We start from the raw sequence: 20,629 nt of genomic DNA on the forward strand, positions 1-20,629 counted from the left end.
TATATAGAAAAACATATTCATATACAGTATATATATATATATATATATATATATATATATATATATATATATATATATATATATATTTTATATATATATATATATATATATATATATATATAAATATATTTTATATATATATATATATATATATATATATATATATGTATGTATGTATATATATATATATATATATATATATATATATATATATATATATATATATATATATATATATATATATATATATATATATATATATATATATATATATGTATATATATATATGTTTTTACACCATTTTTGTCGAAGAAAACCCTGTTTTTAATGGCCAACACAACAAAATTCAAAGTGGAATATTTGATGCACAATATTTTGGAGCCTTCAAAAAGGTCAATTAGCTCTTAACAACATTGATTTTCATTATTATTTTCTGACAGTTTAAAAAAAAAGTCCAACTAAAATTTTCAGGGTTCCACACATAAGTGTTAAAAAATTAAAATTAAATATATATGTATGTATGTGTGTGTATATATATGTATATATATCAGAATCAGAATCAGAATAGTTTTAATGCCATTGTTTGAGAACGGGTTCACAAACTAGGAATTTTTCTTGGTGCAATCGTATATATATATATATATATATATATATATATATATATATATATATATATATATATATATATATATATATATATATATATATATATATATATATATATATATATATATATATATATATGCACTCTACCACCGCCGTGCTGTCTGCACTGATACACAAGCTGTACACTGACTACTCTAAAGCACACTCTCCTGTATAGTGCAGTGTTGTACTGCAGAAGCCGTACCCCGACTACTCTAAAGCACATCCTCCCATATAGTGCAGTGTTGTACTGCACAAGCTGTACACTGACTACTCTAAAGCACACTCTCCTGTATAGTGCAGTGTTGTACTGCACAAGCCGTACCCCGACTACTCTAAAGCACATCCTCCCGTATAGTGCAGTGTTGTACTGCACAAGCTGTACACTGACTACTCTAAAGCACACTCTCCTGTATAGTGCAGTGTTGTACTGCACAAGCCGTACCCCGACTACTCTAAAGCACACCCTCCCGTATAGTGCAGTCACTTTAGTGAGACACCATGTTGTCCTTGTAGTGAAGCAGCCTGCGAGACCAAAAAGAGGAAACGCGCACGAGTCCTTCCTCCTTCTGTAAATGTTGCACTCGTGTTGTTTTTCTAGACATTACACAGGGTCAGTGATGTTACATGACGGTGTGAAAAGCACCCAAACAAACCAAAGTCCCCCCGAGGCGTCGCCAAGGCCCCGAATGAAAGAGTAAAGACGTTTAATATAATGAGGCAATCAGTTCTTAGCGTAAATAATGAGTCCCTTAATATGCAAGACCCCCATGCTGGGCCAGTAATAACGCCGCTCGGCTGGATTCCTATTGGAAAATCGCAGCCTGAACCATTCGGCGTAGTTTTTTTGTTTGCTTTCTCACTCCAAAAACACTTTTGTTGTTGTTGTTGTTGTGGCTGTGCAGGAAAAGGAGCGAGACAAAAGGGATAAAGAGAAGGAAGTCAAAGAGAAGGACAAGAAGGCGGTGAACGGCCATCACTTCGCCGCCGTCAGCTCCGGCCAGGGGCTGCCGTGCTCCCAGTGCTCCCAGTGCAATAAGGCCTTCAGCAGCAAGGAGACGTACCAGTGCACATGTAAGTACCGCTCTGCTCACCAAGCTGCTTTTTGACTAATCATCCACCGCTGCTCTTTTGTGCTGTATCCACTCAAGGGCCACAGCTAAGTGTAAACCGCCCCTTATGAATAGTCAATAATACGCCATTCTGAAACATCTCATTTCATTTTTATTTCAAATTGGCAATAAATTAAGAACCATTTATTATACTGTATACACCCTATCTAGCACCAGTAGATATGTAAAACATTTTTTTTTATTTGTTTTTAGATATTTTGTAACGCATGCCAAATATTCAATCAAAACTGAGAATTATTATGACTATAATTGTTTTAAAAGCAGATTTTTTTTCTTTTTTTTTCTTTCAATATTTGCATTAGAGCTTACCAAATGTGTGGTCAATGCATAAACAATATAATATTAAATATAATTTACATACTGTATTTTTATTTTGGACTAATACCATATTTTTAGTTTTTATTTATATTTGTATTGTTATTATTTATGTTTTAATGAAGTCAAATTTTGATGTATACATAAATGTATATATATATATAACATTATTTAATGTTTAATATTTAATAATATAATGGTGTGGTCAGTGCATAAACAATATAATATTAAATATGATTTACATACTGTATTTTTTATTTTGGACTAATAGTATATTTTTACTTTTATTTATATTTTTATTGTTGTTATTTATGTTTTAATTAAGTCAAATTTTGATGTATATATAAATGTGTATATATATATAACATTATTTAATGTTTAATATTTAATAATATAATAGTGTGGTCAATGCATAAACATAATAATATTAAATATAATTTACATATTGTATTTTTATTTTGGACTAATACTATATTTTTACTTTTTATTTAAATTTGTATTGTTATTATTTATGTTTTAATTCAGTCAAATTTTGATGTATACATAAATGTATATATATATATATATATATATATATATATATATATATATATATATATATATATATATATATATATATATATATATAACATTATTTAATGTTTAATATTTAATAATATAATGGTGTGGTCAATGCAAAAACAATATAATATTAAATATAATATACATATTTTATTTTTATTTTGGACTAATACTAGATTTGTATTTATATTTTTATTGTTATTATTTATGTTTTAATTAAGTCAAATTTTGATGCATACATAAATGTAAATATATATATATATAACATTATTTAATGTTTAATATTTAATAATATAATAGTGTGGTCAATGCATAAACAATATAATATTACATATAATTTACATATTGTATTTTTATTTTGGACTAATACTAAAATGTTTAATTTTATTTATATTTTATTGTTATTATTTATGTTTTAATTAAGTCAAATTTTGATGTATGTATAAACGTACATATATAACATTATTTAATTTGTAATATTTAATAATATAATAGTCATTGATTGTGTTATTGTTTTTTATGTCTAATCATAATAATAATTATGACCATTTTATTATTTATATTATATAAAAATAGTATCTATTTATTTTATTTATTTATTTGTGCTATATATGTTCTATTTAGTGATTTTTTTTATGTAGATATAGATGTATAATAATGAATTCAACTCGGATAGGTTTCAATTATAAATATAATTGTAATTGTGTTATTATTTTTATGTATAATCATATTAACAAATTATTACTTTTTATAAAGAAATATTTATTTATTTAACGTATTTTAATTATCGATGTTTTATTTAATATTTTTTATGCAGCGATAGACACATCATGTTATTTCATTTTAATGTGTAATTATAATATTAAATAATATATTATTTTTTGTATGATGTTAATAATCGTTATTACTTCATTTGTTTTGTTTTTTTAAATTATTATAAATAGTTATTATTATTACTATTAAATACAATAATGCCAGCAATTGCACCATATATTTTTTATAGTTTAGTGCAATTTAATTTACGAGAAAAGAAATGGTTGCGCTAATAAAAGGTTGTGTTATAAGGCCAGAAATGACCTTCCCTAATGTGTGCGTCATTTGCAGCACATTGTGCACGTTGAGCATCAATAAACAGCTGCAGAATCCATCACACACAAGTATCGCCATCATCTGTTTTATGCGGCCAGACTGCCTAAAGGGACGAGCAAACAGCTTTGCATTGGCTCCTTGCAAGAAAGAGGATGTTGCGCAATAACCCCCCCCCCCAAAAAAAGAAGTGTAATAAGCAGAAAGCAGCTCTTGAAGGACTTCAGGCTGCTTCTCATTACTAGTGAGGGTGTGTCCTGGAAGACATTGGCACATCCACTCACACCCGCTCTTTTGTGTCAGCTGCCACCAGCAGGCCAGCAGGCCAGCAGACCAGCAGACCAGCAGGCCAGCAGGCCAGTAGACCAGCAGACCAGCAGGGCCTCCACTAGACGCTGTAAAAGAACTCGTAAAAGACTTTAGGAGGAGAAAATGGCCGCGAGACTCCAGGATGGTTTTACAGCAAGGCTTATATTAGGATTCATTGCGTAATCCTCTAGGTCAACACTTACTTACCCTCTTACGTACCTATTTACATACTTACATACTCACCTACCTACATATTTACTCATCTACTTATCTACTTACTTACTTACCTACATATTTACTTACCTACTTACTTACCTGCATATTCACTTACCTACTTACTTACCTACATATTTACTTACCTACTTACTTACCTACATATTTACTTACCTACTTACTTACCTACTACTTATACTCCTACTTATTTACATACTCATTTGCATACTTACTTTACTAGTTGCATTATTACTTACTAACCTATTTACTTACCTACTTACATATTTATTTACTTACTTACTTACACATTTACTTAACTAGTTACATTATTACGTATTAACCTATTTACATACTTACTTACATATTTATTTAATTATTTACTTACTTTATTATGTATTTACTTGCATACTTACTTACCTACCTACTTACACACTTATATACTTATTACACACTTACTTCGAAATTCACTCATTTACACAGTCACATACATAATGTACTTACCTTCTTCATACTTACCCACATACTTACTTACCTACCTACTTACACACGTATATACTTATTACACACTTACTTACTTCCAAATTCAGTCATTTACACAGTCACATACATAATGTACTTACCTTCTTCATACTTACCCACATACTTACTTACCTACCTACTTACACACGTATATACTTATTACACACTTACTTACTTCCAAATTCACTCATTTACACAGTCACATACATAATGTACTTACCTTCTTCATACTTACCCACATACTTACTTACCTACCCACATACTTACTTACCTACCCACATACTTACTTACATACCCACATACCTACTTATTTACCTACCTACTTCCTTACTTATTTATTTACTTACGCATTTACTTGCCTACTTATTTATTTACTTACTTACTTACTTACCTACCTACTTACTTACTTCCACACTTACATACGTATTACACACTTACTTCCACACTTGCTTACTTCCATGCTTACTTACTATTAACTTATTTACTTAGCTACTTACTTACATACTTACCAAACTTACTTACTTAACTGCCTACCCACTTACCTACCTACTCAGCTATTTATTTACTCTTTGCCTACTCACATACTTACTAATCTACTTACTTGCCTACTTGAATACATACTTACAACTTACTTAGTTACTTAACTACCCACTTACTTACCTACCTATCTACTTACTTAATTAACTACTTAGCTACTTACGTACTTAACTGCCTACCCACTTACCTACCTGTTTACTTACTCACTTACCTACCTACTAATCAACCTACTTACATACACACTTACTTACTTACCTATTTACTTACTTTCTTAACTACCCACTTACTTAACTACTGTATTTACCTGCTTAGTTACGTACCTACTTATTTACTTACTCACTTACCTACCTACTAATCTACCTACCTATTTACATATGTACTTACTTACTTACTTACTACCTATGTACTTACTTACTTAACTACCCACTTACTGACTTACACACATACTTACAAATGTACATACTTACTTACTTACTTAACTACCTACTTACTTACCTATTTACCTGCTTAGTTACTTACCTACTTGTTTACTCCTTACGTACTTACTAATCTATACCTACTTACCTAGTTGCACACTTACTTACCAACTAACATACTTACTTACACACATATTTACTTACTTACATACTTATTCACCTACTTACTTACTTACCTATTTACATACTTACTTAGTCGTTCTAATGTATATATTTTTTATTACAAAATATATCGTTTTATTTATTATACAAAAAATATAGTTAATGATATAATATTTTTTATAAAGAATGTATTTGTACGAATGAAAGCCTTTTGCTACTAAATGTGGTTACTACCTCAATTAGATGCCTGATATTCTCCGTGCTTGTAAAGTTGTCAAATAAATTGTTGATAAAAAAAAATATGCATACAAACTTATTTTGCCTGGACTTTTTAAATAAACATTAAAGCAGGGGTCCCCAAACTTTTTGACTCGGGGGCCGCATTGGGTTAAAACAATTTGGCAGGGGGCCGGGCTGTATGTATATATATATATATATATATATATATATATATATATATATATATATATATATATATATATATATATATATATATATATATATATATATATATATATATATATATATATATATATATATATATATATATATATATATATGTATATACATATATCTAATATATATATATATATATATATATATATATATATATATATATATATATATATATATATATATATATATATATATATATATATATATATATATATATCTAATATATATATATATCTAATATATGTATATATATATATATATATATATATATATATATATATATATATATATATATATATATATATTTAATATATGTATATATACATATATATCTAATATATATATATATATATAATATATGTATATATATACATATATATCTAATATATATATATATATATATATATATAAATATATCTGATATATATATATATATTTAATATATGTGTATATATATATATAAATATATCTGATATATATATATAATATATATTTCATATATATATATATATATATACATATATATATATATATATTTATATAAATATATATATATATATATATATATATATATATATATATATATATATATATATATATATATATATATATATATATATATATATATATATATATATATATTAGATATATATAGCGCACTTTCCGCGCGCGCGATGATGTCACGTTATCGATGAGAAAATGCATTTTTAGACAATATGATTTGCCTGAGCGGCTAGGAGACACGTGAGTAGCAGGCGGTACAAAGTGGATAAGAAAAGACAGAAACATTTTTTTATTTGATTTTATTTTATTTTTTTAATACTTGGGACTTCCCGCGGGCCGTAGTTTGGGGACCCCTGCATTAAAGTTTGCCGGTCCACTGCTTGCTTTTTCAGATATTTGGTAACAAGCATGACTGCCACCTACAGGACTAGGGGGAATTATTGACGGTAATTATGTCCTCTAGTTATTTAAAAAAAAAATCATCCATTTGTGGCATGTCGGCCTGTAAATTCCTCTGGCGCTCATATTTCAGTGATGTAGCTGGCATTATTTCCTTCTCTGCTCCTTTTATAGTCGCGGTGTTGGCGTGACAAAAACAATTTATCAGTGTATTTGGTCTCCCTGGGAAACACAAGTGTGTTTGTTCTCTCCTCACTTCCAGAATAAATCGTATTTTGGCAATCTCCTCCGACGGAGAAAAGGTTCCCATGCAAGGCACGGCTAATGTGCTCGTCAGCCATCTTGAATATATTTGTTTCTTCCACCCAGCGAGCCGTATTACTCTCCCGTTGCATCACACGCCCGCAATCTGGTTTTCATTAGCGGGGCCGGTGGAGTTTCCTGGCCCCGACCACCGGCACCAAGTCACATGGTAGCTAAAGCCCTCACCTCTTCTTCTCTCCCGTCAGACTGTAATGCCTGCGTGCACAAAGGCTGCAGGGAGGGCCTGCCTGTCTGCGCCAAGGTAAAGATGAAGGTAAACGCTCCCCCCCTTGGGCTTCCTCCGCCGCTGTTTGTGTTGTATTCCATTACATGTAATATTGATGCTTCTCTGCTGCCTAGATGCCCAGGCAGCAGTTCACCGTGCCGGATTCCAGCTCCTTCCCCGGAGTCACCATGAGGAACAAATGTGAGTTTGTAGAACCCCAACACGGCTCAGATCGAGGTTTTGTTGCATGGCGGCCACATCATTAGGGACACCTGCTCGAGATAATGAGGTTCAATACAAGTGCCGTACCTTTTTTACCTGTCCATTTATTTGTGTGTGTCATTTATATTGACCACCTCGGCTTACGACTTGAATTTGTTCTGTCACTGACCCGAAATTTCAATGTTCTCCATTGAAATGAATGGAAATGTCATTTTTCTGTGATGGCCCCTCTAAAAAAAAAAAAACACAATTTCACCATGTGAGAAAAAACTAATTTCTAGATAACATCCATCCATCCATTTTCTACCGCGTGTCCCTCATTTATTGCATTAAAAACAATACAATAGAATGTCCTGCAAACAACTACTGTAGTTTTGGCAACTAATGGAATTATGATGCACAGCTATTCAAATTAGAGGTGCTGAAAAAAGAAATCTAAATTTGTATTTATATATATATATATCATTTTTTTGCAAAAAAAAAATGTTTTAACAACCAATTTTTTATTTGTATTTTGTATTTTTTATTTGCAAAAAATATGTTTTAAGAATCAATTTTAGATTTAAAACACGGAACAGCTATTATTGATATTTTTTTAGTGACATTTTTGACTTTTAAATTATTTTATTTAATAAGTATTATTAAATATTGTATATGTTCTTTCCATAGGTTCAATAACTTTTTGTGATTTTTAAGAATACAATTTTAAAAAATCTTTTTTTTTTTTAAATACTAAACTATTATTGATATTGATATTATTAGTGACATTGTTGCTTTTATTATTATTATTATTATTATTATTATTATTATTTAATAGGTATGATTTAATATTGCATATGTATGTAATTTTTTTAATACAATTTTAAAATATATTCAAAAAAGTATTAAACTATTAGTGATTTTAATATTATTAGTGACATTGTTGCTTGTATTATTATTTTGTATTTTATTTAATAAATATTATTAAATATCGTAAATGTTCTTTCATTAGGTTAAATAACATTTTGTGATTTTTATAAATACAATTAAAAACAATTTTTTTTAAATACTAAGCTATTATTGATATTGATATTATTAGCGACACTGTTGCTTTTATTATTATTATTTAGTATTTTATTTAATAAGTATTATTTAATATTGCATACTTTTCAACAGATTGAATAACATTCTACAATTTTTGTTAATACAATTTTAAAATATATTTTAAAACATACTAACCTATTATTTATATTGACATTATTTACACTGTTGCTTTTATTATTATTTCGTATTTTATTTAATAAGTATTATTTAATATTGCATTTTTTTTTCAATAGATTGAATAACATTCTACAATTTTTGTTAATACAATTTTAAAATATATTTTAAAACATACTAACCTGTTATTTATATTGACATTATTATTTACACTGTTGCTTTTATTATTATTTAGTATTTTATTTAATTAGTATTATAAAATATTGCATTTTTTTTTCATTAAATTGAATAACATTCTTTAATTTTTAATACATTTTTAAAAATGTATTTAAAAAAAATACTAAACAACTATTATTGATATTAGTGTATTAGTATTCTATTTAATAAGTATTACAAAATATTATTCTTCTTATATTAGATTGATTAACAATTTGTGATCTTTTTTAAAGCTTGAAAACCATAGAAGCAATAAAAACTTTAGTAATAAAACGAGTCCTTCAGGGATTCCTTCTAGATCCCTCGTGGTAACTCATGTTCTTTGGTTCCAGCGGGAGGTACGAGGGAGCGTCCCTGGTCAGCCATCTTGTCCCCGGAAGACCACTCCTCCATGACCATGCCGCCGTCGTGCCGCAGACACACGGGCCTCATGCCTTTCCACGGCAACAACCTGTCCAAGAGTCTGTCCATTAGCAACATTGCCGGGTTAGTTTGAGAATTCCACACTGTATGCCACTAATAAGTCCATGCTTACCACAGTGTGTGTACGCGTGTGTGTGTGTGTGTGTGTGTGTGTGTGTGTGTGTGTGTGTGTGTGTGTGTGTGTGTGTGTGTGTGTGTGTGTGTGTGTGTGTGTGTGTGTGTGTGTGTGTGTGTGTGTGTGTGTGTGTGTGTGTGTGTGTGTGTGTGTGTGTGTGTGTGTGTGTGTGTGTGTGTGTGTGTGTGTGTGTGTGTGTGTGTGTGTGTGTGTGTGTGTGTGTGCAGTCCAGTGTTTGACGAGATGCCCATCAAAGGCCTGCGCTATCTGTCCCAGTCCACGGACTCCCTCAACAGGACCAACCAGGTCACAGAGTCCATGGAATCCCTCACTGATGAAGGTCACTACACACTCCAAACATCTCTACTTACCCCCCCATTGTGAATGTTGCTCACCTTGTTCAAACAGCCACTACTTACTTACTTACATACTTACATACTTACATACTTACTTACATACTTACAGTGCATCTGGAAAGTATTCACTTTTGATTTTATTATGGTGTATTGTGTGGAGAATTTTGAGGACAAAAATGAATGTTTCCCCTTTTGGAATAAGTCTGTAACATATCAACATGTAAATACTAGGAATACTTTCCAGATGCACTATACTTTACTGTACTTAATTACTTACTTACATACTTACCTACCTACTTACTAAGTTACCTACTAACATACTTACCTACCTACTTACTTACCTACCTACTTACCTGCCTACTTACTAAGTTCCCCTCCTCAAATACTTACCTATCTACTTACTTACTTAGTTTCTTACTTACGGTCTTACCTACCTATTTCCTTACTTACTTACCTACTTACATAGTTTCTTATTTACTTCCTTTCCTAATTACTTACCTACCTACTTCCTTAATTTACTTACTTATCTACTTTGGTATTTACTTATTTAAGTACTTACTTACCTTTGTATATACTTATCTAAACACTTACATACTTGCATACTTTTTTACTTACCTATACAATTACTTAGTTACCTACTTTCTTATTTACTAAATTACTTACTTATTGTCTAACTGACCTACTTACTTACTTACCTACCTATTTACTAAGCTACCTACTAACATACTTACTTACTTACCTACTTACTTACTTACTTACCTACTTACCTGCCTACTTACCAAGTTCCCTACTCACATACTTACCTATCTACTTACTTACTTAGTTTCTTACTTACAGTCTTACCTACCTGCTATCTTACCTACCTACCTACTTACTTACCTATGTACTTAGTTTCTTACCTGATTACTTTCTTACTTATTTACTTACCTACCTACTTCCTTACTTACTTACTTACTTACATAGTTTTTTATTTACTTACCTACCTATTTACTTAATTAAGTACTTACTTACCTACGTACATACTTACCTAAACACTTACATACGTGCATACTTTTTTACTTACTTACTTATACAGTTACTTAGTTACCTACTTTCTTATTTACTGAATTACTTACTTATTGTCTGAGTGACCTACTTACTTACTTACTTACCTACCTATTTACTAAGTTACCTACTAACATACTTACTTACCTACCTTTTTACTTACTTACCTACCTACTTACTAAGTTACCTACTCACATACTTACCTATCTACTTACTTACTTAGTTTCTTACTTACAGTCTTACCTACTTGCTATCTTACCTACCTACCTACTTACTTACGTTTGTATTTAGTTTCTTACTTGATTACTTTCTTACTTATTTACTTACCTACCTATTTCCTTACTTCCTTACCTACTTACATAGTTTCTTATTTACTTACTTTCCTAATGATTTACTTACCTACCTACTTCTTTATTTACTTACTTACCTACTTTGGTATTTACTTATTTAAGTACTTACTTACCTATGTACATACTTACCTATTTACATAAACACTTGCATACTTTTTTACTTACTTACTTATATAGTTACTTAGTTGCCTACTTTCTTATTTACTGATTTACTTACTTGTTGACTTGCTGACCTACTTACCTACCTACTAAATACTTACTAATCTACTTAATCACTTACTTACCTACTTCCTTACTTACTAACTTACCTCCTCACCTATCTACTTACGTACTTACATACTTACTTGCTTAATTAAGCACCAGCATACTTAATTACATACTTACTTACACTTAATTATTTACATACTTACTTCAATGCATATTTTCCTACTTACTTACCTAATTACATAGCAACTTACTTACTTACCTACTTCTATATTTACTTACTTGCCTAATTACTTACTTACAGTATATACTTTCTTACATACTTACTTACTTATATAGTTACTTAGTTACCCACTTTCTTATTTACTGAATTACTTACTTGTTGACTTACTGACCTACTTACTTACCTACCTACTAAATACTTACTAATCTACTTAATCACTTACTTACCTACTTCCTTACTTACTAACTTACCTCCTCACCTATCTACTTACGTACTTACATACTTACTTGCTTAATTATGCACCAGCATACTTAATTACATACTTACTTCAATGCATATTTACCTACTTACTTACCTAATTACATACCAACTTACTTACTTACTTACCTACTTCTATATTTACTTACTTGCCTACTTACTTACTCACAGTATATATTTTCTTACATACTTACTTACTTATGTAGTTACTTAGTTACCTACTTTCTTATTTACTGAATTACTTACTTATTGACTTACTGACCTACTTACTTACCAAATAAATACTTACTAATCTACTTAATCACTTACTTTCTTACTAACTTACCTCCTCACCTATCTAGTTACGTACTTACTTGCGTAATTAAGCACCAGCATACTTAATTACGTACTTACTTACACTTAATTATTTACATACTTACTTCAATGCATATTTACCTACTCACTTACCTAATCACATAGCAACTTACTTACTTCTATATTTACTTACTTGCCTACTTACTTACTTACAGTATATACTTTCTTACATACTTACTTACTTATCCTTATACTTACTCACTTACCTGCTTACATACTTACTTATTTACCTACTTACTTAGTTTTCTTACTTAATTACTTACTTACCTACGTACTTATTAACCTACTTACATACTTAACTGTTTTTTTATTCATGGAGGTGAAAAGATACCAACTTGTGCTATAAATGTTGCTGTCAGGGACGGAGATGATGGACGGACAGTTGATGGGAGAGTTTGAGGGGGAAGCCAAGGAGCTGGAGGCCGACTCGTGGAGTTTAGGTGTGGATCAACAGTACCTGCAGCAGCTGGATCGGGACCTGGTGAAGAGGCAGGACGTCATCTACGGTACCACATCAGTTACCTACTTTCACACCCCTCTACATTACGATGTACATTTATGGCGCCCTCTGTGGGTTGTAGGCACATAGCTTTGGATGCAACACTAGCAAACATTTTTGAATCACTTCACAACTGACCTAAGACTTCCTAATCACTAAGTCCTGGAGGTGTTTTTAAACCAGTCTGGCTAAGATGTGATCACAAGTCCCTGGTGACCTGCCTAATCACTCTCAACAAGTGGAAGGAAAGTTAATTCATACAACGATTAATAGCAACAATTAAAATTAGAGGTGCTGGGGAAAAAAAATTGCAATTTTTATTTACTTGTATTATTTATCATTTATATTTATTTATTTTGCAAAAAAATAAGAATCAATTTTAGATTAAACACACTAAACAACTATTATTCATATTGAAATTTTATTGACACTGTTGACTTTATTATTATTATCATTATTATTTAATAAGTATGATTTTTCAAAAAAATAAGAAAACATTTTAGATTAAACACACTAAACAACTATTATTGATATTGATATTTTAGTGACACTGTTGACTTTATTATTATTATCATTATTATTATTATTTAATAAGTATGATTTTTCAGTAGACTGAATAATGTTCTGTAATTTTTGTTAATACAATTTTAAAATATAAATAAAAAAAATTAACTATTATTGTTATTGATATTATTAGTGACACTGTTGCTTGTACTATTATTTAGTATTTTATTTAATAAGTATTATTAAATATTGTATATATATATATATTCTTTTATTAGGTTGAATAACATTTTGTGATTTTTATAAATACAATTTTAAAAATATGTTTTTTAAAAATACTAAACTATTATTGATATTGATATTATTAGTGACACTGTTGTTTTTATCATTATTATCATTTAGTATTTTATTTAATAAGTATTTAATATTGCATATTTTCTTTCAACAGATTGAATAACATTCTGTAATTTTTGTTAATACAATTTTGAAAATATATTTAAAAGAAAATACTAAACTATTATTTATATTGATATTATTATTTAGACTGTTGCTTTTATTATTATTATTTAGTATTTTATTTACTAAGTATCATTAAATATTGCATATTTTCTTTCATTAAATTGAATAACATTCTGTGAATTTTGTTAATACGATTTAAAAAATATATTTAAAATAAAATATGAAACTATTATTTATATTGATATTATTATTTACACTGTTGCTTTTATTATTATTTAGTGTTTTATTTACTCAGTATCATTAAATATTGCATATTTTCTTTCATTAAATTGAGTAACATTCTGTGATTTTTATAAATACAATTTTAAAAATATGTTTAAAAAAATAGTAAACTATTATTGATATTGATATTATTAGTGACACTGTTGTTTTTATTATTATTATCATTTAGTATTTTATCTAATGAGTATTTAATATTGCATATTTTCTTTCAATAGATTGATTAACATTCTGTGATTTTTGTTACTACCATTTTGAAAATATATTTAAAAGAAAATACTAAACTATTATTTATATTGATAATATTATTTACACTGTTGCTTTTATTATTATTTAGTATTTTATTGACCAAGTATCATTAAATATTGCATATTTTCTTTCATTAAATTGAAAAACATTCCGTGATTTTTGTTACTACAATTTTGAAAATATATTTAAAAACAATACTTAACTATTATTTAAATTGGTATTACTATTGCTTTTATTATTATTTTATTTTATAAGTATTATTAAATATTGCATATTTTCTTTCATTAAATTGAATAACATTCTGTGATTATTGGTAATACATTGGATATACATCCATGTTGTATACTTTGCACACTTACATTGCACACTTAAGCTACGCACTTAACTTGTGCACTGTATAGCGCACGTATGCTGTGTACTTTGGGCACATAACATGTATAATGACGTCGTTTAGTCGAAGAATTTTAGAAACTTGAGGACGTATGCTAGCATAATGCCATTTAGTGGTACTAATCTTTAAGTACTAGATGAGGGCATGTATGAGAAACAGGAAGCGAGTGTAGCTTCCTGGGTGATGCAACTTGACTGGAAATGATGTCATGTCTCGTTGTGTTCTTACTCTTGCATGGCTTCAGTCATACGTGATGAGTTGATGAGTCAGTCCCAAAGGGACACGTTTCACCGGAAAACACCCCTCAAAAATGAACTCCTGGCTTTCCTTAGAGCTGATGCAGACGGAGATGCACCACATCCGCACGCTGCGCATCATGTCGGAGGTGTACAGCAAGGGCCTGCAAAAGGAGGCGCAGCTGGAGCAGCAGACGGTGGAGAGGCTGTTCCCGGCGCTGGACGAGCTGCTGGAGCTCCACACGCAGCACCTCCTGCGCCTCCTGGAGAGGAAGAAGGAGAGCCTGCTGGACTGCGGGCGGTCCTCGGAGCGGGGCTTCGTGGTGCACAGGATAGGAGACATCCTCCTCAGCCAGGTGAGGGGAGGCTCGCGCAGGAATTAGGCATTTCCCAACAACATACAAAACCCAGAACCAGTGAAGTTGTCACGTTGTGTAAATGGTAAATAAAAATAGAATACAATGATTTAGAAATCCTTTTCAACTTATATTCAATTGAATAGACTGCAAAGACAAGATATTTAATGTTCCAACTTAGAAACTTTATTTATTTTTGCAAATAATAGGGGTGTAACGGTACGTGCATTTGTATTGAACCGTTTCGGTTCGGTTCGGTTCGGAGGTGTACCGAACGAGTACACATGCTAGCAGCGACCGGGCTAGGACAACATGTAAAAGCCAGAGCTGGAAGACCCTCCTGGCTCGTTAAGATCTCCCGTTTGGGAACACTTTGGCTTGCGCGATACAATAATGGAGGACGGAGGTTTGCCGACATTGTTCAGCAGCTGCTTCTGACAACACGTCAAACATGTGTTGCACCTTTCCTGCTTCCGGCTCCCAGACCGTAGTCGAGGAGCGCAGGGGAGACACTCCTCCAGGGCCGATGTATTCTCTGGGGCAACACCTTAAATTGTATTGCTTCTAGTATCTTTTAATGAACAAAATGTATCAAAGTGGCCCCCCCCTACCTTCAATTTGTATTTTATGTGGCCCTCAATGGAAACAGTTTGGACACCCCTGATGTAAAGACGACAAGATGAAGATTCATAGTTACTTGTTAAATGTATGTTGTAGATATATATATATATATGTATATGTATTTATATAACATAACATTTTTATATACTATTATTATTATTATTATTATTATTATTAAACATACAGTAAGTAATAAGAGGGGTGGGAGTACATAAGTTTTTACTTCTTCTCACTCCTTTGCGGATATGTTTACATTAATGTTTATTTTCATTTCTTGTAGATATATATATATATATATATATATATATATATATATATATATATATATATATATATATATATATATATATATATATATATATATATATATATATACTTATACTTATATATGTATATGTATTTATATACTTATATATGTATATGTATTTATATAACATAACATTTTTATATACTATTATTATTATTATTATTAAACATACAGTAAGTAATAAGAGGGGTGGGAGTACATAAGTTTTTACTTCTCACTCCTTTTCGGATATGTTTACATTAATGTTTATTTTCATTTCTTGTAGATATATATATATATATATATATATATATATATATATATATATATATATATATATATATATGTACATACTTATATATGTATATGTATTTACATAACATAACATTTTTATATACTATTATTATTATTATTAAACATACAGTAAGTAATAAGAGGGGTGGGAGTACATAAGTTTTTATTTCTTCTCACTCCTTTGCGGATATGTTCACATTAATATTTATTTTAATTTCTTGTTTCTTTTTGCTTTTTATTATTACTATTATTATTATTATTTTGGTGTGCCGATATTATCGGCCGATAAATGCGTTAAAATGTAATATCGGAAATTATCGGTATCGGTTTTTTATTATCAGTATCGTTTTTTGATTTTTTTTTTTTTTTTTTTTAATTAAATCCACATAAAAAACACAAGATACACTTACAATTAGTGCACCAACCCAAAAAACCTCCCTCCCCCATTTACACTCATTCACACAAAAGGGTTGTTTATTTCTGTTATTAATATTCTGGTTCCTACATTATATATCAATATATATCAATACAGTCTGCAAGGGATACAGTCCGTAAGCACACATGATTGTGCGTGCTGCAGGTCCACTAATAATACTAACCTTTAACAGTTAATTTTACAAATTTTCATTAATGACTAGTTTCTATGTAACTGTTTTTATATTGTTTTACTTTCTTTTTTATTCAAGAAAATGTTTTTAATTTATTTATCTTATTTGATTTGATTCATTTTTTTAAAAAGTACCTTATCTTCACCATACCTGGTTGTCCAAATTAGGCATAATAATGTGTTAATTCCACGACTGTATATATCGGTTGATATCGGTATCGGTAATTAAAGAGTTGGACAATATCGGCATATCGGATATCGGCAAAAAGCCATTATCGGACATCCCTAATTATTATTAGTGTGTTTGTTATTCATTCTTGAATGGCTTTTTTGTTGTTTTTTTGCAAAATGTGTTTGTTTTTGTTTTGTCTACTTATTCAAAATAAACATGAAACAAAACAAAAAAAATGAATCCCATCTTTTTCCAGTTCTCGGGGTCCAATGGCGAAAGCATGAAGAAGATCTACGGAAGGTTCTGCAGCCGCCACAACGAAGCAGTCAACTTTTACAAAGACCTGCTAAACAAAGACAAGCGCTTTAAAGCCTGCATCAAAGTACGTCCTGCACATCTCGCAACACCCGTAGCGCCATTTTTTTTTTTTTTTTTTGTAGTGATGACTTGGAAATGCTTGCACTGTACGTCTGACTATGCCTTGCCATGTTTCCACTTTTATAATCCCCACAGAAGAAGATGAGTAGCAGCATTGTGCGGCGGCTCGGCATCCCAGAATGCATCTTGCTGGTGACTCAGAGGATCACCAAGTACCCTGTGCTGATTCAGAGGATCCTGCAGCACACCAAAGGTACAAAAGTCTGCACAACAAGTCTGTGAAAAGTCGAGTTTGTGAGCGAGCGAGGACTTAAGCGGGTCTGCGTAATCAGGGTTTATAGACGCGATGACACACACAAACACCCCACAATAACTCAATCATTCCCACTGTCATCGTGGAAACCATATCACAAAGACGACCGCTATAAATCCTCAATATCTCAGCGTCCTCGTATCTGATTCCCCGGTATCTTCTTGTCGGCTTCTGTCTCGCTCTGCATGCGCCCGCTAATCCTGCCACGAAACCTCCCAGAGGTACTCGCTCCATTATTAACAAACACGCTCCAATTAGGCCCGAGGAAGTGTGCGGAGTTACAGCCACCGCTTGAGTTCAGCTAAGTGTCATTCAAGCGTAAAAAGAAGTGACGCCTCATTATAGTAGAGTAACTTGGGTAACAAGTGCAGATGTATACGCTGCCGAGTGAGTTATTCACACAGACATATTTTTGTAAATGTTTATTTATGTAGCTTAATTGTTTCCAAACGGCACGGCAGTAAAACGGCTCATCAAACAAAACAGAAGTCATCGTCATGGACCCGCTAGCTGCAGAAGTTAGCTCTCCAATCAGCTTAACAGACTCAATAACTCCACAGTGACGTTTTGGTGGATTTACTGAGGAATTTGTGAAACTGAAACAATACAAAAATAACCCAGTCCATAGTGGATCTAACATAATAGTGAGAGTCCAGTCCATAGTGGATTTAACATAATAGTGAGAGTCCAGTCCATAGTGGATTTAACATAATAGTGAGAGTCCAGTCCATAGTGGATTTAACATAATAGTGAGAGTCCAGTCCATAGTGGATCTAACATAATAGTGAGAGAGTCCAGTCCATAGTGGATCTAAAATAATAGTGAGAGTCCAGTCCATAGTGGATCTAACATAATATTGTGAGAGTCCAGTCCATAGTGGATCTAACATAATAGTGTGAGAGTCCAGTCCATAGTGGATCTAACATAATAGTGAGAGTCCAGTCCATAGTGGATCTAACATAGTAGTGAGAGTCCAGTCCATAGTGGATCTAGCATAATAGTGAAGAGTCCAGTCCATAGTGGATCTAGCATAATAGTGAAGAGTCCAGTCCATAGTGGATCTAACATAATATTGTGAGAGTCCAATCCATAGTGGATCTAACATAATAGTGAGAGTCCAGTCCATAGTGGATCTAACATAATAGTGTGAGAGTCCAGTCCATAGTGGATCTAACATAATAGTGATAGTCCAGTCTGTAGTGGATCTAACATAATAGTGAGAGTCCAGTCCATAGTGGATCTAACATACTAGTGAGAGTCCAGTCCATAGTGGATCTAACATAATAGTGATAGTCCAGTCTTTTATTATTTATTCATTTATTTTAATACAATACTTTGAGTACTGGATAAAACACAAGATTCAGCTTAATGGCAAAGACTACTTCCCGGCAACACTCTGAGGACAGTTTGCATTATCATCTTAAGTGTTCATTTGAATACAAACAAAATATATGTCATTATTAATCACATTTATATTACCAAATAAAAACACAAAAAAGTGCTGAAAATCAGTATTATCGAGAATCTGTACTGTATCGGTTCAAATGTGAAAGGCCATGTTTTTTTGGTTTGTTTTGAACAAAATCGAAACAAGTCTGCCTCCTATTAGGGACAAGACAGACAATAGAGAACCACTGAAGGCTGGTGGCTGTAGGCAACCTCCTGAAGTAGTGTTTCATGTATTGCTGCATCCAGCAGTGTCATCCAGCTCTGCATTACCTTGAAAATATGCTCGTTGTTGGAGTCTTGATGGACGGATGGAAGAGATGCATGAATTATAATATTTTTCATACTCGCCAAACGGTACGAGCACGACTTCTCTTTGCACCGCATTAAGATATGCCAAGTGGACCTTTCTCAAGCGGGGGAGCATCTTATGGTGAAAGGAACACGCCCGTATTTTGGGGGAAGAAGCGGCATAATTAGGAATAGACTGAAATGTCAATGAGAAGACTGCTGGAGACATAATGATCTTGGCCTTTCACTAGAGAAGGCAGACGCCATTTAAGGTTGCGCCATGTCTGTTAACCGCTGTGAATTAGTGTTGACTTGGAGAAATTAGTGTACCACCTCTGGAATGAGACACCGACCTTCTAAGGAGTTACAATGTTTGCCTTGAGAAACGGCAAAAATATTCAGATAAAAAGTATCTTCACAGTTCCACAGTCTTAATATGTGAAGTGTAAAAATAAGTTAGACGCTTCAGCCGCAATGTACTGAGACTGCTCGGACCGAGTCA

At 31.2% G+C, this 20,629-nt stretch overlaps 1 protein-coding gene across 2 annotated transcripts in view; it reads left to right on the forward strand.

Annotated features, from left to right (window-relative positions):
• Window positions 1-1,555: 1,555 nt before the first annotated feature.
• LOC133665530 (A-kinase anchor protein 13-like) overlaps window positions 1,556-20,629 on the forward strand; it is a 62,818-nt gene continuing 43,744 nt past the window's right edge. Inside the window, exons 1-9 of one of the 2 annotated variants that reach the window (XM_062070811.1) lie at window positions 1,556-1,719; window positions 7,765-7,832; window positions 7,919-7,985; window positions 9,752-9,905; window positions 10,185-10,297; window positions 13,106-13,252; window positions 15,460-15,719; window positions 17,956-18,081; window positions 18,213-18,330. In XM_062070811.1, the coding sequence (XP_061926795.1) occupies window positions 7,827-7,832; window positions 7,919-7,985; window positions 9,752-9,905; window positions 10,185-10,297; window positions 13,106-13,252; window positions 15,460-15,719; window positions 17,956-18,081; window positions 18,213-18,330 (991 nt within the window). In that variant the 5' untranslated portion in view covers window positions 1,556-1,719; window positions 7,765-7,826. The remainder of the gene's footprint in view (window positions 1,720-7,764; window positions 7,833-7,918; window positions 7,986-9,751; window positions 9,906-10,184; window positions 10,298-13,105; window positions 13,253-15,459; window positions 15,720-17,955; window positions 18,082-18,212; window positions 18,331-20,629) is intronic. The other variant, XM_062070809.1, reaches the window with a different exon arrangement.

This window comes from Entelurus aequoreus, linkage group LG02 (genome assembly GCF_033978785.1).
Source record: "Entelurus aequoreus isolate RoL-2023_Sb linkage group LG02, RoL_Eaeq_v1.1, whole genome shotgun sequence".
In the NCBI taxonomy this organism is placed as follows: Eukaryota; Metazoa; Chordata; class Actinopteri; order Syngnathiformes; family Syngnathidae; genus Entelurus; species Entelurus aequoreus.